Below are 25,816 nucleotides of genomic sequence, written 5' to 3' on the forward strand. Positions count from 1 at the left end.
AAAATGGACCGCCTGTCCGTTTTCATAGGTTTTTCATCCCTCCATCGGATTGCTATGTTTGTTTTCAGCGGATATCATCAGGTGGAAGGCGGGTGTCAGCGGACATGTATCCGCTGACACCCGCCTCCCCATAGAAGTCAATGGGTGGCCTGATGGTGTGAAAGGGGCCCTAAAGTCCCAATTTAATCAGTTGTGTACAAATTGTGGAACTGTCAGAGTAATCACTTATGCAAAACATCAGGCTGAAAATAGATGGGCAGTGTTGTTTTTGTTTTTTTAAAGCATCAATCTTCGTTGAACATGCACAATCAAATTTCGTAACTTATTGTTGAATTGTAAAACTTTTTTTTATTTTTTTTCATGTAGCAAACAGACCGGTCCAACCGATTTGACTATCTACTGCAACAGACAGAGTTGTTTGCGCACTTTATACAGCCTGCAGCACAGAAAACGCCAACCTCACCACTAAAAATGAAGCCTGGGCGACCTCGGTTAAAGCAAGACGAGAAGCAAAATTTATTATCCGTTGGAGAGTAAGTAATATCTATTTGAAAGAGAAATATAAAGGCATTATGACACCCCCTAGCATTTTTTTTCAAATAAGATATGACCGCCACATTACTGCAGAGTAGTGTGAAATAGAGGTTGGTGAAACCATTGAATACTGCACTTTAATCAAGGCAATCTCTAAAACTGTACAAGGAGGAAAATGGCAGTTGCAGGTTATGTAGTAAATGCACCGAAAACACCTAAGAGTCCTTGTGTGGGTAAATACAGCTTTGTGTGTGTGTGTGTAATATATAAATATATATATATATATATATATATATATATATATATATATATATATATATATATATATATATATATATATATATATATATATATATATATATATATATTCTCTCTCTCTATCTGTATTTACCTGATCGGCCAACTAATCGATTATGAAAATCGTTAGTTGCAGCCCTAATGTAAAGTTTAATTCCCCACACCCGGCATATACTAGGATTGTATGCCGAATTGTGCCCACCAAGAAGATTGCATGGTGGAAAGTAAGAAGCGGGTGTTTTTTTTTTTTTTTTAGTCATGTTTCAAAAAGATTTATAAACAAAACCTCCAGTAGGCCCCATTCACACGGGCGGACCGTATGTCTGCTTTTTCTTCCGCTGACACCCGATCTCGCTCGGTTTCGCATTCCTCCGATTCTGCAGACTGAGGAAGACCCTATTTTTTCCATCCGCCCGGTGTGAAAGGGCCCTTACTCGCTTTGTATGGAGGAAAACATTGATAAACATACATCCATAGCCATGTTGCATATGAACAAAGAATGTGCATCATATTATATATATTCAGCATCTGATCAATACAAATGAAACTAAACTTGAAACCTTTTGACCATATTATACTCTACCACACTTTGAGTACTTAATAAAACTTGGTGCTACTTCTGTGTGTACACTTGGTCCCATTCTGTCCAGTTCCATACTTTGATTACTCTGCCACCCCTCCCATTAAAATTCTGTCCCCAGATATAGATTTTATTTATCCAGCTCATATTTTCTCAAACTTTTTAAGGAACCCCCTAGCGGTACCAGATTATATTGCAAATAAGAAGCGTTTTTATTGTAGAAAAAGCATGGGGATCTAGTCATTATTTTCAAACGGCTTGAACCCAGGATTCACTGTTATCAGCAGTTTTTGGCTGGGGTGTTTTTTGGCTTAAAAAAACAAACAAAAAACGATTGGATTCCGAGAAGTTTTTCAGCTGATCCATTGAATAGAAAAGAAAAAAACTCCCTGCTGTTTTTTAAAACGTTATTTTAATGTCCAGTGTGCATGAGGCCTTAAGATGTCTGCAGTGTTGGGAGTATTTGGAGTTGCTTTTTTTACTGTGTTTTTTTTTTTTTTTTTATATATTTCAGAAATGGGCATTTACAAAATGTTTTTTTTTCCTAACATATACTTAGTGTTTTGCTTTTTGTTTTTTTTTTCTAAAGTAATCGGCATCGTAGAACAGAGCAGGAAGAAGATGAAGAGCTGTTAACGGAAAGTTCAAAGACAACAAATATTTGTACCAGATTTGAGCAATCGCCCTCTTGTAAGTATGGATCCATTTAGGCCTCTTGCACCTGATACTCCTGTTAAAACATCTACTCTTTCAGATGTTTATTTTGTATGTATTTGCGTGCAAATTCACGCAAAAACATATTCTCGTGTTTTTGTTCTGCACAATATGTAAATTTCCATTTGCACGCATGAGACAAAATGCAGATTTTTATTTTTAACTGAAGAATGCACGGCTCTTGTGCATAGGCACATTACAGTAATGCTTCATGTACACAGGATGTTTTTACAACTGCTCCTGAGCGATTTAACTTGACAGATAGTAACCCACGTTTAAAACATCCGTTTTGCCACATTTACATGCTGCATTTGCATTTTTAAAAGCAATCATTTTTTTTTTAAATGGGCAAAATGAAAAAAAAAGCCTATAAACTGCTGCTAAACGCGGGTTGCTGTGTTTAGCAGAGTTTGGCATCTAAAACGTTGGAAACTTTGGTGTCTGAACTAATTTTTTAAAAAGGCCTATAAACGCAACTGCCTAAAACGACAGTAAACGAACCTGTGCACATAAGATGACATTGATTGAGTTCAGGGGCAGTTGATAAGTGTCAAACTGCCTCTGAAAGTCCGTTTAGCAGCAGCAGTGTACAATGGGGCCTTAATGGGCTGTATTTTAGTTCAGTAAAAAAAAAAAGCTGTACTGGGCCATTTCAAGCTGCAGTGTGCAAGAGGCCTTACAAGGAGCCGCATATTGTAGGGCAGCCCATTCATTTCAATGGACTTCCCTACCCACAAAAATGCAGGGAAAGAAGTCCCTGACCTTTTTTTGTTTTTTATTGCTCAGCACTAAAAGCACACCACGTTTTCCAATGTGTGGGGTACCAATAAGAATTAACGGTACCCCTAAAGAGCAGAGCATTCATCTGTGTGTTCGGGACGAGCATGACAAAGGCAAGATATTTCTTGTTGGGCAGTGTATTAGTGCTCGAATTAATACACTTAGACCGAATTGTAATGGTTCAAAGAATGTCAGGTAAAATTGTCGGCCCTCACGCATGTTCACTTCATCAAATCTGGCCCTCTTCGAAAAAAGTTTTGACACCCCTGGTCTAAGCCATCCATTTTGCCTGAAGGGGTTTCTGGGGGGCAAGGCCCTTCACACCTTTTAGATTTGGTTCTTTTTATCAGTGTTACCTGAAGTTGACTGCTGCTATTCAGTCAATTTCCACTTTGTGCTTTCTGGAGGCCAAAGGAAGGTTTTTTTTTACAGCTTCCGAAACTACCATCTCTCAATGGATTAAGCAGCTTATTTCTCAAGCTTGTGGGTTAAGTTGCACAATTTTTAGTGACCGCTCATTCTACCAGGACTGTTGGGTGACTCCTAGGCTTTAATACTTTTTCAAAGTTTTGCCACATGACTGTTGAAGCCGCTGAGGATGCTACCTTTTGCTTGGCCCGTTCAGGATGTTGAGTGAGGATCTAGCACTTTCTGATGTACTTGTTTAGAGGCCTGTTGGCTTGTTTCCCTCCCTTCATTATCGGTGCTTTGGGACATCCCTTTCGTATTGAAGATCAAAATTCCCTGGGTCCTGGGATGTACAGAAAATAAAATTGAATTTGTTTTTCCTGTAAAACTCCTTTTGGAGATCACAAGATACAGGGACTCCTCATCTTCACTACAACAGTTGTGCTGTCACCTTCAGGTGATGGGAAATTCCCTTCTAGGCATAACGCCTCCCTGTTTTAGGCAAAGCTTCAGTGTTTGCAGCAATCCATAGATCACAAAGTTAGAGGGAAGGGATCCCTATGTTCTGTGATGTACCCCCAAGAAAAGGATTTTACAGGTAAATCGATCACATTTTTTCAGTGACAGTCAAAGGAGCAGTGTTGGAAAGGTTAGTATAAAACGGAGTGAGGCTTTGTGCAGACTGTTGTCACTTTGCTATAAATTGGCATGGTGATGGTGTAAAAAAAAAAAAAGCTTCCCTCCTATATGAATGGTAAATTTTCGCTTAGTTTAACTATATAATTGGAGAAACATCTTGAATTGTATTTTTTGTTCTGCAGATGTAAAAAATGGCACGTTAAGAGACTATCAAGTCAGAGGCTTGAATTGGCTAATCTCTTTATATGAAAATGGAATAAATGGCATCCTGGCTGATGAAATGGTAGGTTCAAAAACGTAATTTCTTTATTTTTCTAAGTTTACCAAGTGGTTTGTACCATTAATTTGTTAAAAAAGGTTAATATTTTGACCCCTTTCACACTAAGGGCGTATTGCAGGTGCTATGGCGTAAAAAAAAAAAACGGCTGCAATCCGCCATTAAAAAGCTGCTCCATTGTCTCCAGTGTGAAAGCAGGATGGTAAAAAAAAGTCCTGCTAGCCACTGCATGTTTGTAGCGGTGTGTAATACCGCTGCTGCCCATTGAAATCAATGGGACAGCGCGGCTATACCGCCCGCAATGCGCTGCTTCAGCAGCGTATTGCGGGCGGTTTTAACCCTTTCTCGGCCGCTAGTGGGGGTTAAATTTGCCCTGCTAGCAACTGAAATGCGCCGCAAATCCACCCATAGCGTAGACGTTAAAAATGGCGGCGTTTTATCGCCGATGCTAGTGGTGCAACAGATCAGAATTGATCTGTGATCCGCACGGATCAATGACTTCAGATCGTCACGCACGTGATCTGCAGCGCGGGTAGAGGGAGGGGGGCTGGGAGATTGGTCGAGCAGATCAGTGTAACGGCTGACATTGAAATTGTCCCCGCTCTGCTCGCACATCACCGTCTCCTCCTAACCCCACGTTTGTGATAGAATGCGGGTCCAATGCTGGGATGTGTTCTGTCTATCACAGCGTAGGGTTAGGAGGAGGCGCGACTGTGCGAGCAGAGTGGAGAAAGTTTCAATGGCTGGAACATGGTGACAACGAGGCTTGGTTCCTGGTCGGGTATGCAGAGTAATGCGGAGCTTATTAATAGAGGAAGTGAGTGTGGCTGCGGACATGGTGCTGATCCCTGGCTGGAGGATTACAGGGGAGAGCTGTGATCGCTGGACACTGAGAAATGAGAATCCATCATAGGAGAACCCTCATCACAGGTAACATCACACATGTCTATGGGACACCAACCACTGAGGATTGTGTGCTGGCTCATTGTGTGCTGGCTCATTGTGTGCTGGCTCATTGTGTGCTGGCTCATTGTGTGCTGGCTCATTGTGTGCTGGCTCATTGTGTGCTGGCTCATTCTAGCACAGTGCTAGGACTCCAATTGCTATCACACAGGGCATTGTTTTCTACTGTGCGATAGCAATAAAGTTTAAGTAATTTTTTAAAAAAAAATTATAATTAAATTAATAAAATAAAGTAATTATTAAAAAGTAAAAAATAAGAAAATTGTACAAAAATAAAAAGTAAACGACAAGCTACAAATAAAAATAAAGTGATAAGTAAGAAAATAAATATTTGAACTAACTGTGCCGCCCCTGCCATCTGGTTGCCATTCTCCATTGATTTGGGGGGAGGCGGGTGCATTGCGGAACCTGACCTTGGGGCGGCAGGGAGAGCAAATCCAGCCCTGCCAGCTGCCCTTACTTCCTCCGCCCTGGCAAGGCAGCAATTTGGGGCACAGGGAGGCTGCAATTCTTTTTTGCTGATCCAAAAAATTATCCGATCCGTAACTCTAATCCGAGGAACCATCCGAACCGTGAGTTTTTTTATCCGTTGCACCCCTAGCCGACGCTATTTTTCTGTGGGTAAATTCATATGGTTTCCAACTTTTTTTTTTATAGTGTAGCTAGAGAGGATGGCTGCATAACAGTTGAAAATATGTGGGTCATTTTTTTTTTTTTTTTTTTTTTTTTTTTTCAAAATGTTTTGGTTCTGTTGACAGTTTTCTAATCCAGACGCTATGCTATCCCCTGCCCATTTTGCTTTGCATAGTTGCAATCAAAGCCATATTGATGAAGACTTGTATAATCACAGCTCAGGGCTTTAGACCTAAGAAATCAGAATCTGTCTATTTGGAAAATGTGAAGTTCTATATTCCTTGAATTAACTTTGTGCAGACTTTTTGAGTGACTGGAAAATGAAAAATATGGAAAACCTGTGCAAGATGTCACAATGTAGAGAATAAGATTTCCTATCATCTGTGCCCAGTCTTGCCACACAGTTAATCCAGCTCTGAGCAATCCACTTTTATTGTTCAGTGAAAATTAACAGACTTCCAGATAAAAACCTGTCGAAATAAAGTCCTTTCCATCCCCTTGCTTTGAGTGACAGGGTTTTTACATATCTCGTGCACTAGGTTGGACACATGCACATTCCTGGTTGTTTATCATAATATGGGTGGTGATCTACAGTTCATTGTGAGAGGTAATGTATGTCACTCGAAGCAAGGGGACGGAAAGGACTTTTTATTTAGACAGGTTTTTATCTGGAAGTCTGTTAACTTTCACTGAACAATAAAAGAGGATTGCTCAGAGCTGGATTAACTCTGTGTGGCAAGACTGGGCACAGATGATAGGAAATCTTATTCTCTATATTGTGACATAAAAAAAAAATTTGGGTTTACATCCACTTTAAAGGAAAGAAACCACTGCGGCAAAATTGCATCACCGATATAAGTTGCCAACATCCTATAATTACTGTATAGAAAAGACAAAAAGTACCCCCTGGTACTATGGGGCTTTAATGGCAAACTATGGTAAGCAAGTTGTAGTAAAAGATAGAAGAGATTTTATTTAAAGTGTTAAAAACATATTTGTGCAAAACATCATCATAACAATACATGGTACATAATACACGATGAGTACCCAGCTCACGAAGAGCTAGTGAAAAACATGGTAAATAGTAGAGCCAACATTTTATATGGGTGTGCTGCTATACCCCGCCATATTTCATATTGTTAAAATTATTAAAACAGCCCTCTGATGCCCATCCATATATATCGATAGTATTTTTATTCAACCGTATTGCGTAGGGATATTTTTTGCATGTACCTATGTGTCACAAATTGAAACGGAGAAAAAACAGGCATCATAATCAAGCTCTATACGCAAAGCATCTTGTGGGCATGTGTGCTAAGTGCACAAAGTTTGAAAAACCTACCTAGATGGCGCAGTTGTAGTGGCATAAAAACCAGGCTTCCATGTAAATCTCCAGAGCAGCAGCCTCCGCATTGAGCAGACACTCCGTCTGAGATCTTATACAGACGCCCGCACATGTGCAGTGTGAACGTTGGTCACGCCGCAACGTCCAGCATCATCACGGACACAATGATGCGCAGTGAGGGGCGTGACAGAGGATTAAGGGACATGGATAGATGTGGGCGTCTGAACGTGATTGTAGCTTGCAACAAGGGAAATGTTATTAAAAAATAATAAAGTAAGGGACATCGCTTACCGTGGGAGGCTACAAGAGTGCTCCCCAGAGCCGCACGGGGCCCCCCCCCCCCCCCCCACACTCACAAAAGTTTAGGGACGTCATGCACAATATGCAGTAGATACTTTGGACAGGATGCAACGCCACACAAGGTGGATATATATATATATATATATATATATATATATATATATATATATATATATATATATATATATATATATATATATATATATATATATATATATATATATATATATATATATTACACACACATAAGCCCACGGCTGGGCAGTGCACATGATGTGCAGAGGAATGGTAACCCTGGTGATGAATATCAGTTTTAGTTCATGGCAAAAATGATAGATCTTTACATATCAGAAACTGAGATAGACAAGGGGAGAAACTAAAGAACAGAAGCAAACCTCACATCAGTAATGCTTTTCTATAGTAGGCATAGGCACAGTACATACTGGTATATCAGGCATAAGTTCACATATTGGTCAAAGATAATGATCATTATCCTGGAGAAACACTCAATCCAAGTAGTAGGATCTATGAAAGATGGAATGTGTCATAATTGTTTCTGTAGATTAAAACCGTGCTCCATGCTTTTCACTAGCTCTTCATGAGCTGGGTACTTGACGTGTATTATGTACTATGTATGGTTATGGTGATGATTTGCACCAATATGTTAACACTTTAAACAACTTGCTTACCATAGTTTGCCCTTAAAGTCCCATAGTACAGGGCTCGACAAAACCTGGGTGCCAGGTCGCAATTGCAACAAATTGTGACCTGGCACCCGCCAGTAATTGAGGCCGCAGCTTTGCGGCCTACAAGGCCGCGGCCTCATTTGCAGGCCATCGCGGGCCCGCCGATGCAGGGGAGGTGGGGGCACCCCCCCCCGGCACGATGGCCGGTAATTGAGGCCGCGGCTTTGTGTCCTTGTGAAGTGCCAAGCTTCCTTCTGTGACCTGCGCCATCTTGTGGTAGCTGTTGGCATTACAAGTAAAACAGCAGTTCTAATGTGTCATTTTTCACTGCCATCTCCTTCCCTCTAATTAGAACCCCCAAACATTATATATATTTTTTATTCTAACACCCTAGAGCATGGGTCTTCAAACTACGGCCCTCCAGTTGTTCGGGAACTACAATTCCCATCATGCCTAGTCATGTCTGTGAATGTCGGTGTTGCAATGCCTCATGGGATGTGTAGTTCTACCACAGCTGGAGGGCCGTAGTTTGAGGATCCCTGCCCTAGAGAATAAAATGGCGATCGTTGCAATACTTTCTGTCACGCCATATTTGCGCAGCGGCCTTACAAGCGCACTTTTTTGGGGAAAAAATATATATTTTTTTTAATTAAAAAAATAAGACAACAGTAAAGTTATCCCAATTTTTTTTTTTTTTTTTATATATTGTGAAAGATAATGTTGCGTCAAGTAAATTGATACCCAACATGTCACGCTTCAAAATTGCGTCCGCTCGTGGAATGCTGACAAACTTTTACCCTTTAAAATCTCCATAGGCGACATTTAAAAAATTCTACAGGTTGCATGTTTTGAGTTAGAGGAGGACTAGAGCTAGAATTATTGCTCTCACTCGAACGTTCGGCGATACCTCACATGTGTGGTTTGAATACCGTTTACATATGCGGGCGCTACTCACGTATGTGTTTGCTTCTGCGCGCGAGCTCGTCGGGACAGGGTGCGTTTTCTGGCTCCTAACTTTTTTAGCTGGCTCCTAGATTCCAAGCAAATTTGTCAAACCCTGCTATAGTACCGGGGAAATATATATGTGTGTGTGTGTGTGTTTGTTTAACATTTTTGAAACCAAAGCCACCCTTTTGGCTTGAAACCAGCATCAGTTCTTCTAAGTTCACTTGCACACTGTTTTTGAAGGAACTCTGCAGACAGGTTGTTCCAAACATCTTGGAGAACTAACCACAGATCTTCTGTAAATGTATACTACCTTAAATCCTTCAGTCTATTCATATAATCCCAAACGGGCTCTATGTTGAGATTTGAGCCCTCTGGGAGCCAATCATCACTTTCAGGACTCTTTACGTTAAATGTGGTTCTTAAAGAGGAAGTAAACCCTCTTTTCTCTTGTCATCCATGGATGGACACAGCCTCTTCATTCATGACAAGTGGATTATGTTCCCTGTTTACAGGAGAGGACTAGGCAGAACATGTTAGATACATATACATGTCATTTTAAAACAGAGCTGAACAGCCCCGCCCAGGGGGCGGTCCCTCCGGACATAACCCTGCTCCCAGCAGCATGCAGCCTCAGTTTCATTCTGCCTAGCAAAGGAGAAGGACGTATGGCTCCCTTTGGGCCCAGCGCCTGAGGAAAGGATTTTATTTTCTTTTCTATTTAATTATTTCTTTATTTTTTCTTTTTCTATCAACTGTCGGCTGAGAGACAGTCTGGATATCTTAGATCCTTGTAGTTTTCTCAGTTCAGCCAGCGAGCTTGAGCACACCTTTGCAAAGAGGCTGGGTCTGCCACGACATGCCCCATGACTCCTGGGGTGGCCAGTGAGCTTTGCTCCGAGGTCCGCACATGACTGAGCTGTAGTGTTGTCTCACTCAGTGGACCGGGCTGACGGCTACCTCCATTGTGGTTGTATGCCTGTCTGCAATGCACCAGTGAGTCGTCGTGAGGACGGGCAAGTACAGTCCCTCCTTAGGTGGGGTGATACGGCTGGGCATTCCTGGGGTTTGGGTATCCTCCCTTCCCTGCTCCCTTGTTTCCCTCTGCTGTTATACATGCTGTCGGGGGGGGGGGGGCACCTGGTTGAGGGGACTGTGCGCCTGGCCTTTGTGTTTTTACTGCTGAGGGTCCCTTTTTTTTTTTTTTCTGGACGTTTTTGGGGCTGAACAGCCTTTCCAGGCTTTCACCCTTTTCAAATGGTGTGTTTTGCCGCGTTATGACGCCATTTTTTTTGTGGATTTTCAGTTTGCATTGAAAATCCCATTGGCGGCCATTTAGCTGTAGCCGCACCAGGCTCCACGTAGATGCTCGGCGGCCATCTTGCTTGAGTCCTCGGCCTCTAGCGTTGGTTTTCACGGCGCGCAACTCCATTCTCCTCACCGCATTCCACAGCTTACCTCACGACTTCTCCACACAGACACGCAGCAGGGTGCGACAAGGGCAGCGGCGCAGAGCAGTTCTTCTCCGGTGTGGTGAGTCCCCTGTACACCCCCCCCCCCCCCCCCCCGGTCAGTGCAGCAGGAGTGGTGGGTGTTGCTTCTGTTCATTCTGAACTGGGCCCTGGGAGTTTTTTACCCTTCGGATATGTAGTCAGTATCTTGTCCTCCTTCCCCCAGCATGGCAGAGGCAGCTGGTACTTCTGCTTCTGCACTCACTATAGACTCTTTGTCGGCAGTCCTGGAGACATTTGTGGCCAGGGTGGAAGCGGCGTGTGGCAGTAAAGGGGGGTAAAAAGCGCCCCCTCCCTCCGCTATCCCCAGGGGAATGTTCAGATTCCGACCAGGACCTGGCTGCGCAGGTGCCTGGTTCGGTTTTATCTGAAGACGTGGACTAGGACCTTCCTGAGGAAGACACTAACTGGGTCTGGGCATGATAAGGCACTTGTCAGGGAGCTTATCAATGCTGTAAGGAACTCCCTTAAGCTAGATTGTACAGCTGAGGTATCCGCTGAGGGCTCGGTCTTTTGGTTCACACAAATCAGACCGCTCTGAGGTTTTTTCTTATGTGCCCTTTGATAAATTCATTGATGCGGAATGGGAAAAGCCGCAGAAGGCTTTTGTAGTCCCTCACCGCCTGGCGGTTCGGTACCGCTTTGAGGAGAACCTCTTAAAGAAGTGGACTTCTCCTCTGGTGGTGGACCCTCCGGTCGCCCGGCTAAACAAGGTGACCACTCTCCCTGTAGAGGGAGTTCCTGCTTTTAAGGATCAGACTGATAGAAGATCCAAAGCACTGACCCGCTCCATGTGTACCATGCCGGGGTCTGCCTTGTGGCCTATTGTGGCCACTACCCTGGTGTCTCAGACACTTACTGAGTTCGCAAAGATTTTGCGCCAGGCTGCGGAGGAGCACCAGCTCCCATCCGAGGTAATTAGACTGGCTGACCAACTGGTCCAGGGCCTTGTTTGTTTGTGATGCTTCACTAGATGCAGCACCCTTGATATCCAGGGCTTCTGTTTCGGCGGTGGTTTTACGCCGCCTTTGGCTAAAATGCTGGTCTGCGGAGCAGGCCTCTAAGAAGGCCCTGGTGGATTTACCCTTTAAAGGTGAGAGGCTTTTTGGGTCTTCACTGGACGACATTATCAAAGATGTCACAGGAGGGAAGAGCACTCTCCTCCCTCAGTCCTCCAAGGGGAAGGAACCCCGCCGCAAGCCGGGTCCTTTTCCCACACAATAGCGTTTTTTTCGTCAGTCAGTGCCCGCGGGTAAACCCTCCCAGCCTGACGGGGGCTCAGCTGGGGAAAAGAAACGTCCCTGGGTGCGTAAGCCAATCAAGCCGGCACCCAAGCCCGCAATTGCATGAAGGCCTGCCCCTGCCTGACTCATGGGTGGGGGGACGGCTTCGCAGGTTCACAGCTCGGTGGACCTCTCTGCTCTCCGACCGATGGATCTGCGAGGTGGTCTCTTCGGGGTACAAAATAGTTTCTTTCCTATCCCTCGAACAGATTCTTTCCCTCAAGTCTCCCTCTCCTACCAGCTAGTCGGGCTGCCCTGTTGGGGTTGTGGAGTCATTTTACCTGTTCCGCAGGACGAGAGGTTTCAGGGTTTTTTACTCGAATCTGTTTGTGGTCCCGAAGGACAGGGTCCGTTTGATCCTGGACCTCAAGGCTTTGAACGTCTTTGTGAAAGTAAGAAAGTTCCGCATGGAATGTATTCGCTCGGTGGTAGCTGCGCTCTACTCGGACTTTCTGGCGTCCTTGGACATAAAGGACGCATACTTGCATGTCCCAATCTGCGCAAGTCACCAAAGGTTTCTGCGTTTTGCGATCGGGGAGGATCACTATCTGTTTGTGGCCCTCACTTTTGGCTTGGCGTCGGCACCAAGAGTTTCACCAAGGTGCTCGTGCCGATTCTAGCTTTGCTGAGACAGCGAGGCATTGCCATCGTGGGCTACTTAGACGATCTTCTGAGAGCAGCTTCTGCCTCAGAATTAAGGGAGGACGTGTCTATAACCAACCAGACCCTCCAAGAGTTCGGGTGGGTTTTAAACATTCAGAAGTCGGTCCTGGTTCCGACTCAGCGTTTGGAATACCTGGGGTTGATTCTGGACTCCTCGAAAGCGAGGGTCTTTCTACCCCTGGAAAAATTGCAGACGCTCCAGTCTGCTGTGAGTTTTGACATCCCGCAAGTGGTCGTCTCTTCGGTTTTGTATGCAAGTTCTGGGCCTCATGGTGGCCTCGTTCGAGGCGGTACCGTACGCCCAATTCCATACCAGAGTACTACAGAGGGAGATCCTGTCCAAGTGGGAACAGATCCCCATCGTCTCTGGATCGTCAGATTCAGGTCAGCCATCTGGTCAGGGCTTCTCTGAATTGGTGGTTGAGATCCCCGACTCTTCGGGCAGGCAAGTCTTTTCTCCCCTTCCAGTGGACGGTGGTTACGACGGACGCCAGCCTCTCGGGCTGGGGGGGCATCTAGGGGGTTCAGTCGGCCCAGGGTCGTTGGACTGTAGAAGAGTCCCGTCTACCGATCAATGTCTTGGAACTTCGGGCAATCAGGCTATGCCTCTCCTCGTGGTCAAGGAGGTTGCAGGGCCGCCCGATCAGGATCCAGTCGGACAACGCCACCGCGGTGGCTTATATCAACCATCAGGGGGGAACCCGAAGCTCGGCTGCAGCGTCCGAGGTCACTCACATCCTAAGGTGGGCAGAAAGAAGCGTGCCGGCTCTGTCGGCTGTCTACATCCCAGGCGTGGAGAACTGGCAGGCAGACTACCTGAGTCGCCAGATCCTGGACCAGGGAGAATGGTCGTTGCATCAGGAGGTGTTTCAACTCCTTTGCAGGAGATGGGGAACACCGGATGTGGATCTCCTGGCCTCTTATCTCAACCGCAAGGTGTCGAGGTTCGTGCCCAGGTCCAGGGATCCCTGGGCAGACGCGTTGGTAGCCCCATGGGGTCAGTATCGATTGATCTATGCCTTTCCCCCACTGAAGTTGCTGCCTCGACTGCTCCACAGAGTGGAGGCCGAGGGGATTCCGATGATCCTAATTGCCCCGGATTGGACCCGGCGTCCTTGGTACGCCGATCTCGTGCGCCTAGTGGCGGATACGCCCTGGCGGCTGCCAGTGCGGGAGGACCTTCTGTCCCAAGGTCCTATACTCCATCCTGCTTTACAGTCGCTGGCTTTAACGGCATGGCTATTGAAAGCCAGGTTCTAAGGGACCGAGGTCTTTCCGACTCTGTCATTCCAACTATGCTGCGGGCTAGGAAGTCTTCCTCTAGGAAGATTTACCATCGCACTTGGAAGGCCTACATCTATGTGCGTAGAGATGGGTTGGCGTCCACGGACGTATTTGGTATCCAGAATCCTGCTGTTTTTACAGCGTGGCGTGGATCAAAAGCTTGCCTTAAGCACCATTAAGGGTCAGATTTCAGCTTTGGCTGTGTTCTTTCAGCGGCCTTTGGCGGCCCATTCGCTGGTGGATACCTTTGTGCAGGGGGTTCTTCATATACTTCCCCCTTTGAGATCACCTCTTCCCCCATGGGATTTGAATCTGGTGCTCTCGGTTCTTCAGAAATCTCCCTTCAAGGACATCAGAGATTCCTCTCTACGCTTTCTCAGAAGGTATCCATTACGTCTGTCAGAAGGGTTTCTGAGCTGGTGGCCTTGTCCTGCAAGTCACCATACTTAGTCCTCCATAGGGACAAGGCGGTGTTACGTCCGTGACCTTCCTTTCTTTTCCGAAAGTGGTTTCATCTTTTCACCTTAACGAGGACATTGTGCTTCCGTCCTTGTGTCCTAAGCCAGTGCATGCTAGGGAGGTTGCACTTCATTCCTTGGACATGGTACGCGCTCTGCGGGTGTACCTGTCAGCTACAGCTCCGTTTCGGAGGTCTGACTCCCCTTTTGTGTCGGTATCTGGTCCACAAAGGGGCCTGACAGTCTCGTCTGCCACCATTTCTCGGTGGATTAGACAGATTGTCATACAGGCTTATGCTCTTAGGGGGCGGGCGCCCCCGTTTCCGGTCACGGCACATTCAACCAGGGCAATTGGTGCTTCCTGGGCTTTCCGACATCAAGCGTCTGTCTCACAGGTGTGTAAAGCGGCGACTTGGTCATCCGTTCACACTTTCTCCAAATTTTACAAGGTTGATGTGAGTGCATCTTCAGATGCTTCCTTCGGCCGCAAGGTTTTGCAGACGGCTGTCTAAAGTTGCATCTCCTCCGTTGAGGAGCTAGCTCTGCCTGTTTGGGGTGAACTTGTGTGTGTTTTTTTTTGACTGATACTGTTCCCACCCCTCATTTTTTTGACACTGCTTGGGGACGTCCCACTTGTCATGAATGAAGAGGCTGTGTCCGTCCATGGACGACAAGAGAAAATAGAATTTTTTTGTACTCACTGTAAAATCCTTTTCTTTGTTGTCCATGGATGGACACAGCACCCACCCCTCCTTTTTAGGTTTGTACTGCTTGTTACGAACTGAGGCTGCATGCTGCTGGGAGGAGGGTGATGTCCGAAGGGACCGCCCCCTGGGCGGGGCTGTTCAGCTCTGTTTTAAAATGACATGTATATGTATCTAACATGTTCTGCCTAGTCCTCTAGGGAACATAACTCCCTGCAAGACCAAGGCATAATGAGCTAGTATGCATACTAGCTCATTATGAAGTACTTGCCTAAGAACGAAGCCCCCGTACCGGGACTTGTTGCCCTCCTCCGTCGGCGCCATCTCTCCACGAGTCCCTTCCGCATATCGCGGCTCTGGCACTGCGACTGTCCGGAGCCGCCATAGATTTCTATGCAAAAGAGTATGCGTTATGGAGGGTCTTCAGTGGCGTGAAGGTCTAGCAGGGATTCGTAGGAGGTTGATAAGGATCTTCGGATCGGTCCCTCTCCCAAGCAAAGTTCCTCAAGAGTGGAGCTTTCTGAAAAAGTGGGTTGGTTTGGGCAGTGAGACAAGAAAATTGGCATTTTGTTGATAAAAATAAACTAACCCTTCTGTTTCTGAAAGCATTCTTAAAGCGGAGCTCCGCTGTAAAAATTAAATAAAAATAAAAGCCAGCAGCTACAAATACTGCAGCTGCTGACTTTTAATAAATGGACACTTACCTGTCCTGGAGTCCAGCGACGTCGGCAGCAGAAGACGAGCGATCGCTCGTGTCTCAGCTGCCCCCATCAGCGGTGAGGAAACCAGGAAGTGAAGCGTTGCGGCTTCACTGCCCGGTTCCCTAGTGCGCAAGTCGCACTGCGCCGTGCAAACTGACGAACTACCCACAGTTTTCCAGTCTCTCCCTGGAAGTGGGTGCAAATACCTGTCTTAGACGGGTATCTGCACCCCCTTCCCCCTGAAAGGTGCCAACTGTGGCACCGGAGGGGGGGAGGGTTCCGATGAGCGGAAGTTCCACTTTAGGGTGGAGCTCCGCTTTTAATTTACAGCATTTTTTTCACACCTGAGAAATTTTGAACAGTACTGTTTATCTAAAGCAGAAACCTGTTTTGGCATTTTTGATAGAGTAGGGGAAGGTTAATACCTGTTTGATTTTTGTGTCTAATTAGACAGTCCTCATGGAAACAAGTGCCCCTAGTGGAAGATTTCCCCTTTATTCCTTAAACAAGTTCTAACCCCTTACCGCTCCAAATTTTAAAGTTATTTATATATATATATATATATATATATATATATACATATATACACGCGCACACACACGTTATGCCTTTGTTTTCTTTTGTAAGCGGTCACATTCCCTCTGTTCTCAGCTGCTTAAGAGCTGGGGGAGGAGAAGCGATAGTACACTGATCTTCCCAGAGAAAAGCTGTTCAGGGGGGGGGGGGGGGGTTGTCGGCACAAGTCTGATTATTGGAGAGCATGCTGAGTTCCCAGCACAGCTATTGAACTTGCCAGGCTGTTTTCTGCTTGATGTGGTCAGTTTTTAATAGGAAAGCAGTGGGGCTGGCAGGAACACCACGCATTTCACACAAAGGAAGCAGTACAATGAACAGGATACTTTTTCATACAAGTACATGGTACAGCAGGCACATGTCGGCAATATGAAATGTTGGGTTTACATATTCTTTAAAATATAAAAATGTTTCTTTTAGTTGTACTTTTAACGTAGAACTTTGTTTTCTCTTAGGGTCTAGGGAAGACTCTACAGACCATTAGTCTTCTTGGATATATGAAGCATTATAGGAGCATTCCTGGGCCTCACATGGTATTAGTTCCGAAGTCTACCTTGCACAATTGGATGGCTGAATTCAAAAGATGGGTGCCATCTTTAGGTGCAGTTTGTCTTATTGGTGACAAAGATCAACGAGTAAGTATTGATGCCTTAAGGATTAGCTTGTGTCATTGGCTGAAAGCTTCATCATATGGTTTATGTCCATTGGATGCATGTAGCTTCTTGTTGCTGAAATCATCTCCCTTTTTTTTTTTTTTTTTTTTTCTAAGGCAGCCTTTGTTAGAGATGTTCTTCTACCAGGTGAATGGGATGTTTGTGTGACATCTTACGAAATGCTCATTAAGGAGAAGTCTGTTTTCAAGAAGTTCAATTGGCGATACTTGGTTATTGATGAAGCCCACAGGATAAAGAATGAAAAATCAAAGGTGGGTATTTAATATTAAATATTCTGGTTTGCGTAACGGCAATTATAACAGACATTATACTTAGGCTGCATTCACACCTCCGCGACAAGATGCGCCGCGTACGCGGCGTATTTTGCCGCGAGTGTGTAACGTGTTTTTTTTTTTTTTTTTTTTAACAAAGCCTTCCCATTGCTTTGTATGGCCGAACGCCAATGCCGCCTGAAAAAAAGGGTCCGGGACTTTTTTTCAGGCGTATATGAGATGTGAACCATCTCCATAGACGGCAATGGGAATTCTCCCCTCCAGCGGCACGAGCGTCCGGCGTCGGGCGTTTTGTCGCGGAGGTGTGAATGGGCTCTTAATGTGAACATTCACATAAAGAGTAAATTTGGGGTGGGAATAGTATTGGTCAAAAAAAAAAAACGCACACAAGTTCACCCCAAACAGGCAGAGCTCCTCAACGGACGAGATGCAACTTTAGACAGCCGTCTGCAAAACCTTATGTGAACATTCACATAAAGAGTACATTTTATTTATTTTTGTATCACTTGGATATGGTTGACACTGGGATTTGTGAGCAACATTGGCCGTAAAGAATGTTGACTTAAAACACAAGTCTATCTGATGAAATGACACTAAAGGAATTTTTTTTATTTTTTTTTTTTTTAGCTAAATAGCTTCCTTTACCTTACTGCAGTCCTGGTTTCATGTCCTCATTGTTCGTTTTTGCTTTGATGTTGCTGTAATTCCTCTCTGTTCTGGACACTTCCTGGTTGTCTGTTTCCTGATCACCACAGTACGGGGAGATTTCTCACTGTGGTGACTAATCAAGGAGGTGTCTAAAACCCCTCAGCACCAATCCAGTTTCGTTTTGCAAAACCTTCACTGCCCTCTATTGGCTGTGTGGCAGAGATCCAGGAAACAGCAAAAACTGAACTAAACTGTAGGTATATTGTATGATTGGATTTTATCTATTTTTAATCATTTTTAAAAGGAATCGGTTAACTATTATGTCTCTCTACCTTGTAAACAGTCATTTCAGCTAAACATTTTTTTTTTCCTTTAGTGACCCTTTAAGTTCCAACAATAAATAACTTTATCAGTGTAGCCTGCCTGTGTCAATCAGTGCTGCGAACTTCACTGTAACGGCTTTCATTTGAATTGCCGCTTGCCGTCACAGCTCTGCCTCCTGGCCCAGGTACTTTGATATACATGACACGTCTCGGCATTGGAACGGGCTGATCTGTCTATTAAAGTACCTGGGCCAGTAGGCGGGGCTGTATGTCCCGGTGAGCGGTGGGAGCACACGGCAATGCAAATTTAAGCTGTTATGGCGATGTTCCTCGCTTTCTGATAATCCTGCCACCTGCTCTTCCCCCCTCGCTGGGAGAATGGCTCCTATTCTCCTGTTGGTGCTCGCTAGCCATAATTTTCCACAAAAAATTGTGTGTGATATTTTTGTACACGGGCACAATTTTTTACCAAAACATAGTCAAGCTATTGTTATATAATGGATATGTGCTCAAAGTGGGCACACTCAGGTTAATTTTGAAGGTCTGTACATCCAATTAAAAGGAAGGGTTTAGGAATTGCAGCTCTTAATAGCAATCCCTCCTTTTTCAAGGGGCCAAAAGTAATTGGACAATTGACTCAAAAGCTGTTTCATGGCCAGGTGTGGGCTACTACTTTGTAATTTCTACAGTCCAGCAGACGGACGTGTGTCATAGGAGCTCTGACTGCAGCACCAGCTATCCAGGAATCGGATTCCAGCCGCCCAGCAAATCCGCCTCTGAGTTCCAGAGCGGCCATCCAGGGACACCGCACGCTCCCCCTGCAAGTTCCCCCTTCCCCCAAACTACCCCCCCAGTTGATCCAAAGGAAGTGTGGGGTTGATTGGGATTCCACCGTCGTCATCCTCGCCATCTGCACCAGCATCAATCGCATTCTCATCGCCTTCTGCACTTTTTCATCATGATCAACATTACTCAGCGGACTCCCTGCGTAGCCTAATGAGACACTGCCGCTAGACTACCATCCTCCATCCAAAAAATACGAAGGAAAGAACACCTACTAAGGAGCAATCGCCAATTGAGTGCCAATAACAGGATGGCATCACTCCAACCACAACACCTATCATGCGCCCTGATCAACACTAGATCTGCAGTCAAGCACAGACAGAAGGAGATTCACGACTTCATCACCCAACACAACACAGATTGCCTCTTTATCACGGAAAGCTGGCTAACACCTGACTGTAACCATCCTAGCAGATTTTGTGCCTGAGAACTATTGCATCCTAACTGAGCATAGAATAGGACTAGGGTTGTCCCGATACCACTTTTTTAGGACCGATTACAAGTACCGATAATTTTTTTCATGTACTCGCCGATACCGATTCTTTTTTTTTTTAAATGCAGTCTTGTGTCCCCAAAGAGAAAGCCAAGCCCCCCCCCCCCCCCTCTGCCGTCTAGTTGATTTGCGCTTGGGGAACATAACAGCTTTCATTTGAATAGCTGTGTGTTCCCCGCCGCACCTCGTCATGTATAGACACTTCCCCTTGCCCGGGCACTTTAATAGACAGATCACCCGTCCAATCCTGGGACGGGTGATGTGCCTATCAAACTTTCCGGACAAGGGGGAGGGGCTATACATGACGAGGTGCGGCAGGGAACACACAGCTATTCAAATGAAAGCTGTTATGTTCCCGAGCGCAAATCAACTAGATGGCAGCAGCGGGGGCTTGGCTTTCTCTTAGGGGATTAGGCGGCAGCGGCTCTCCTCTCCTCCTTACTCGAGGACAGCTCTGCTCTCCGCCCCCTCTCCACCCGCTCTCGGGGGGAAAAAAAAGTATCGGTAAAGCATCGGGAGCATTTGCGCAAGTACAAGTATTCGCGCAAATGCTCAGTATCGGTATCGGGACAACCCTAAGTAGGACAAAGAGGGGAGGCCTAGCAGTGATCTTCAAATCCCACCTCTCTCATATCAAACAAACTCTACAGAACTCGGTACCTTTCATGGAAACACTCACCCTGCAACTCCAAACAGTCCAGGACACCGTCCACATACTAGAACCTACTCCACATCCCCAAGTCCCGCTACAAAACTAAAGGAGAACGAAGATTCGCAGTCCAAGGACCACGGCTATGGAACGCTCTACATACAGACATTCGAATGGAAGTGAACCATCGGGCCTTCAGGAAAAAACTTAAGACACATCTTTTCTGAAGCGTGGCTGGACGACGACATTGGATACAGTGATTTCGTTCGCATTTGTAGCGCTATACAAGTTACTCATCAATTAAGCAGGTAAAAGGTCTGGAGTTGATTCTAAAGGTCTGGTACACACGATCAGATATTCTGACAACAATTCTCCAGGCGTGTTTTGTCAGACAATCCAACCGTCTGTATGCTCAATCGGATAATTGTCGGAATTTCCGACAACAAATGTTGGCTGTGCAACATGTGTTCCGTCGGATTATGCGATAGTGTGTAAACAAATCCGTCGGACTAAAATTCAAAGTACAAACAAGCATGCTCCTAACCAATGCTAAACATCAGACAACAATAGCAGAAGTTGCCCAAAGGGTGGTGGTGGTGATGGTTTGGTGTACGTTGGCTGAAAATGTTCTGCTGTGTGTGTGTGTGTGTGTGTGTGTGTGTGTGTGTGTGTGTATGTGTATACATACCAAGTTCACATACAATGCCCTTCGGAAAAAAATCCACAGAAAAGTCCGATTGTGTGTAATGAGGTTTTAGTGTCATATTTGTAATCTATTGCTGTGAACCTACATCATGCATTCGAGGAGCTGTCCATACAAGTGAAACCGTTAATTGTAAGGCTTCAAAAACTAAACTAATCCATCAGATGGCGCCAGCAGCAGCAACATTAGGAGTGGCCAAATCAACAGTTTGGTACATTCTAAGGAAAACGCACTGGTGAGCTCAGCAACATAAAAATACCTGGCCGTCCACAGAAGACGACATTGGTGGATGATCGCAGGATCCTCTATGGTAAAGAAAAACCCATTCACAACATCCAGATAAGTGCAGGATACTCTCTCCAGGAGGTGGGCATATCACTGACAGTCTACAATCAAAAGAAGACTTCACAAGAGCAAATACAGAGGATTCACCTTAAGACGCAAACAATTCATAAGCCTGAAGAATAGAAAAGCCATATTAACAGACAAATATCTCACCGCTCCAGGTGAGCCCCGTGAGCAATCAAGGGTTGTTGAACCACCAAGGTGCTGGCAATGCTAATGATGGCAAATAAATGGACGAGAACTGGACAGCCGCACTCAAATCACTTAAAGTTTATTTTTTATTTTTCAACCAACAAGATACAGTATGGCCGACGCGTTTCGCACTTAGTCAGTGCTTAGTCATGGCCATGACTAAGCACTGACTGTAAGTGCGAAACGCGTCGGCCATACTGTATCTTGTTGGTTTGCAGTGACTGTTTGTGCAGTTGAAAAATAAAAAGACCACTTTTTAAAGTGAGTTTGGAGTGCGGCTGTCCAGTTCTCGTCCATTTATTTGCAGAAAAGCCATATTAATCTTTGCCAAAAAACATCTAGAAAAGCATTCTTTGTAGTGTGGAGAAAGCTTGGAACAGCTTATGATCCAAAGCACCCAACGTCGTCTGTAAAACATGGTGTAGCTTGCAGTTTGATGGCATGGGTATGCATGGCTTTCAGTGGCTCTGGGTCATTGGTGTTTTATTGATGATGTGACAGAAGCAGCCGGATGAATTCTGCAGTGGTTAGAGATGTAATGTCAGCCCAGATTCAGCCAAATGCATCAAATTTGATTGGATGGCGCTTTACAGTACAGATGGACAATGATCCAACCCAGGAGCTTTTGATGGAAAATTGGAATATTCTGTAATGGCCCAGTCAGTCACCTGATCTCAACCCAATTGAGCATGCATTTCACTTGCTGAAGGCAAAACTAAATGCGGAAAACCCACAAACAATGAACCGCTGCAGTTGGAGCCTTGGCAGGAGGAAACCCGGTCTTCTTCCATCTTCCCCCCCCCCCCCCCCCCCCAAGGTGTTTATTGTATAAAAGCAAAAGGGCACACACAACAGGTTTGTAGACAAAAGGGCTGTATAGAATACATTGAAAGTTGCACAAATACAAGGAGCACTTTACAAACTCAATACCATATCTGAAATGGGTACCTAGTACAACTTTCATCTCGCCCCTTGATATAGCTTCCAGGAGGAGGAACAGGAATGTACAACAATAAAACAAAAGTGTGAAAAGAAAACAAAACATAGGCCAATTCAACCTGACGATGCCAGCATATAATTTCTCATGCCATCTGACCAGTTACCCGCATGTCCCTTAACACCAAAAACTGGTCAGATCCAAACAGTCCTCCTATCCAAGTTATCAGCAATAATCTGTTCAGGGCCAATTGTGGGTGAGCTACTTCTGGGGAACCCAAACACTGCCAAATTTGTTCAAACTTCCATGGTAATTTTCTATCGGAATATGTATTCTTTTCCCTTAGAATAAGAATCCTATTAACTGCCTGGATCCACTGCTGGCTCGTCTGAGTTCGGGTGGACAGCCAATATCTCACAATGAGCTTTCTTGCCAAATGGAGCAATCTAAGAAGGGCAATATAGGTAGGAAGGGAATACAAGACCTCCAAGCAAGCACACCAGTGGATCCACGGGCAACTGAACGTGATAGGAGTCCTATACACCCTGTGTAACACCAATGAACCAGCTTGCAATATTTGTTCCCATTGCTCCCTGTCAGTGGGACCAATATCCCTTTCCCACTTCTCCCTGCAGGGCAGAATATCAGGCACTTGTATATGGGCTAACAGTTGTATATAGGTTCTGGAGATGATGTCCTTTTTTCTCAGTTTCATCAAACACAGATTCTAAAAAGGTGGAGTCCACCAGGCGCAGGGATGAGCAATTACTCTGGGATCTAACTGCATGTCTCAACCTAATATATTGATAGTGGAAATCGCCCAATAATGGGAACTCTTCCCTTTTAAAGTCCACCCCATCAAAGATTTGGATCAAATATTTAACCCCTGCTGCCTCCCATCGAGTGCAACCACGGAGTTTAGCAAGCTTGGCGTAAAACCTGTTCCGCCATTGGTGTGCTAGGTAGGAAGCCCGTTATTCCTAGTCTCCGTTTAATGCTGCTCCAAAGTTTAAGAAGGCAGACTGTAGGGAATAATGCAGGGGCAGTGGGGAAACCCATCTCCATGTGAGATAATGCAGAATACGAAGTGTCAGGGCCTATGAGCAAAGACTTAGAGGGGTCCACTGCAGTTTGCCGATTCCATCCTGTGAAGTGTTGTATCTTGGCTGCATAAAAATATGTATGAGCATGAGGCACAGCCATTCCGCCCTGATCCTTAGGGTTCTGCAGGGTGGTGAGTTTTATTCTGGCCACCTTATTATTCCATATTAGGGACCTAAATTGGGAGTCAATACATTGGAACCAGTTCTTTGGAATTCACACTGGGGCATTGTGCAAAATATACAACAGTTGCGGAGCCCAAATCATCTTAGTTAAATTAAACTCTTCCTGTAACTGATAAGGGTAACTTGCACCAGGCAGCACACTTGGTTTTAGACTTCTGTAGTAGAGGTTTTAGATTAAGGGACACATAATCGGTAGGATCTCCGGTTACTACTATTCCTAGGTACTTAAAGGAGTCTACCGCCTGTATCCGGGACACATCGTCTGGTAACGCCAAATGGAGATCATCCAGCGGGAGGAGCACCGACTTATGCCAATTAATGGCAAAACCAGTTAACTCCCCAAACCGTTCGATGAGTTGCATGGCTGCAATCGGGGATCCATCTGTATCCCCCAGGTATAGTAAGGCGTCGTTGGCTTATAACCAGTTTGTCTTCTATGATTCCCTTTAAAGCCCATAATAAAAGGCGATTCTCCTATCCTAGTATCCAAGGGTTCCAATGCAAGGGCAAAAAGCAGGCATGACAATGGACACCCCTGCCTAGCCCCCCGAAACAGTAGAAAGGCCTCTGATAACATATTTGTTCTAATCCTCGCTGTTGGGACGGTATATAAGTGTGTGTTGTTTTTTTTTTTTAATCTGGTTTATGAAGCCCTCTTCTAGTCCGAATTTGTTTAGCCCTGCCCAAAGATGGTTCAACTCCACGTGGTCAAAAGCTTTGGCAGCGTTGAGGGAAAGAGTCGCCCTATTTCCCGGATTCTCTATTGGGAGCTGAATTTTCAAGAAGAGTCTCTTGATATTCAGCACTGTGGACCGCGTTGGGATAAATCCAGACTTATCCACATGGACTAGCCTAGAAATGACAATAGACAATCTAGTTGCCAACACCCTTGCCAATATTTTGACGTCTGTATTTGGCAACCATATAGGCCTGTAGGAGTCTGGCTGCAGAGGGTTCTTACCTGGTAAACCTGGTCTTTGGTAATGTCCATGGGTTCCAGACTTCAGGCAGTCATTGCCATTTAAAGGATTCTCAACCAAATATATAAAAAATTAAATTGTAATTTGATTATTTTCATTTGTCCAATTACATTTGAGCCCCTGAATGGGGGGGGGGGGGAGACTGTATAAAAATGGCTGCAGTTGCTAAATTTGTGATCAACGACTTAAAATTAACGCTAAAAGTCTGCACTTCAAATTCATTTGCATTATGTCTTTTTTTTTTTTTTTTCTGGCGGCATACAGAGCCAAAAGTATGAAAATTGTGCCTGTGTCCAATTTATATATGGACCTAACTGTGTGTGGGGGGGGGGGTGTATGCTATCTGCATTTCATCTGACATGTGTATATATATTTTTATTTCAGTTGTCTGAAATTGTGAGGGAGTTCAAGACGACTAACCGCCTCCTCCTAACAGGAACCCCTCTTCAGAATAATTTGCATGAACTTTGGGCTCTTTTGAATTTTCTTTTGCCTGATGTCTTTAACTCTTCAGAGGTAAGCTGTGTCTGGCAGATGGGTGGAGTGGGCAAGTCCTTGGCAAGCTTAAAATCCTTTGAGGAGATATGTAAGAATACTGGTGCACATGTATCTTCCCATTACTCAATGTCTCTCTTTGTTCTAGGATTTTGACTCCTGGTTTGATACCAATAACTGTCTTGGAGATCAGAAACTGGTGGAACGTCTTCATTTGGTAATTGACTTGCACACAATGATGGAATACTTTGTTCAGTGTTTTGTTTTAAATTGGGTTTAAACATATTTACTTATTACAAATACAAGCTTTGCTTCCTGCTGATTGAACCTCCTATCTTTATTGCTTTTTCTACAGTATTTACTGAACTTTTGTCCTAAGGGCTTTCAAATTTTTAGGTGGGAGCTGTTCTGCTCATCATAATATCCATTTCCACAGATCTTCATGTGTAAACTTTGACTGTAGGCAGCCAGTTTTTGACAATGCCTACTTTGACATCTGTGGGTTAACACATTTTTGGATCTGCTTCCAGAGTAATATGCTAACTGCAAAAGTATGTTGCTGAAGTTTACCAATTAACATCTCTGCATTAAAACATTATTGTAATGCCTATAAATTCTTATTTCTCTGTGAATGTTGGATTTTACTGCTGCCTACAGAAGGATTGGGCAAACAGTGCTAGCCCTATATAAACTTTCTT

At 44.8% G+C, this 25,816-nt stretch overlaps 1 protein-coding gene across 1 annotated transcript in view; it reads left to right on the forward strand.

Moving 5' to 3' along the window:
* SMARCA5 (SWI/SNF related, matrix associated, actin dependent regulator of chromatin, subfamily a, member 5) overlaps positions 1-25,816 on the forward strand; it is a 112,147-nt gene that overhangs the window by 20,677 nt on the left and 65,654 nt on the right. The window contains exons 3-9 of the mRNA XM_040331510.1: positions 367-533; positions 2,001-2,101; positions 4,135-4,235; positions 16,734-16,913; positions 17,048-17,203; positions 25,008-25,139; positions 25,267-25,335. Coding sequence (XP_040187444.1) covers positions 367-533; positions 2,001-2,101; positions 4,135-4,235; positions 16,734-16,913; positions 17,048-17,203; positions 25,008-25,139; positions 25,267-25,335 — 906 coding nt within the window. The remainder of the gene's footprint in view (positions 1-366; positions 534-2,000; positions 2,102-4,134; positions 4,236-16,733; positions 16,914-17,047; positions 17,204-25,007; positions 25,140-25,266; positions 25,336-25,816) is intronic.

This window comes from Rana temporaria, chromosome 1, assembly GCF_905171775.1.
Source record: "Rana temporaria chromosome 1, aRanTem1.1, whole genome shotgun sequence".
In the NCBI taxonomy this organism is placed as follows: Eukaryota; Metazoa; Chordata; class Amphibia; order Anura; family Ranidae; genus Rana; species Rana temporaria.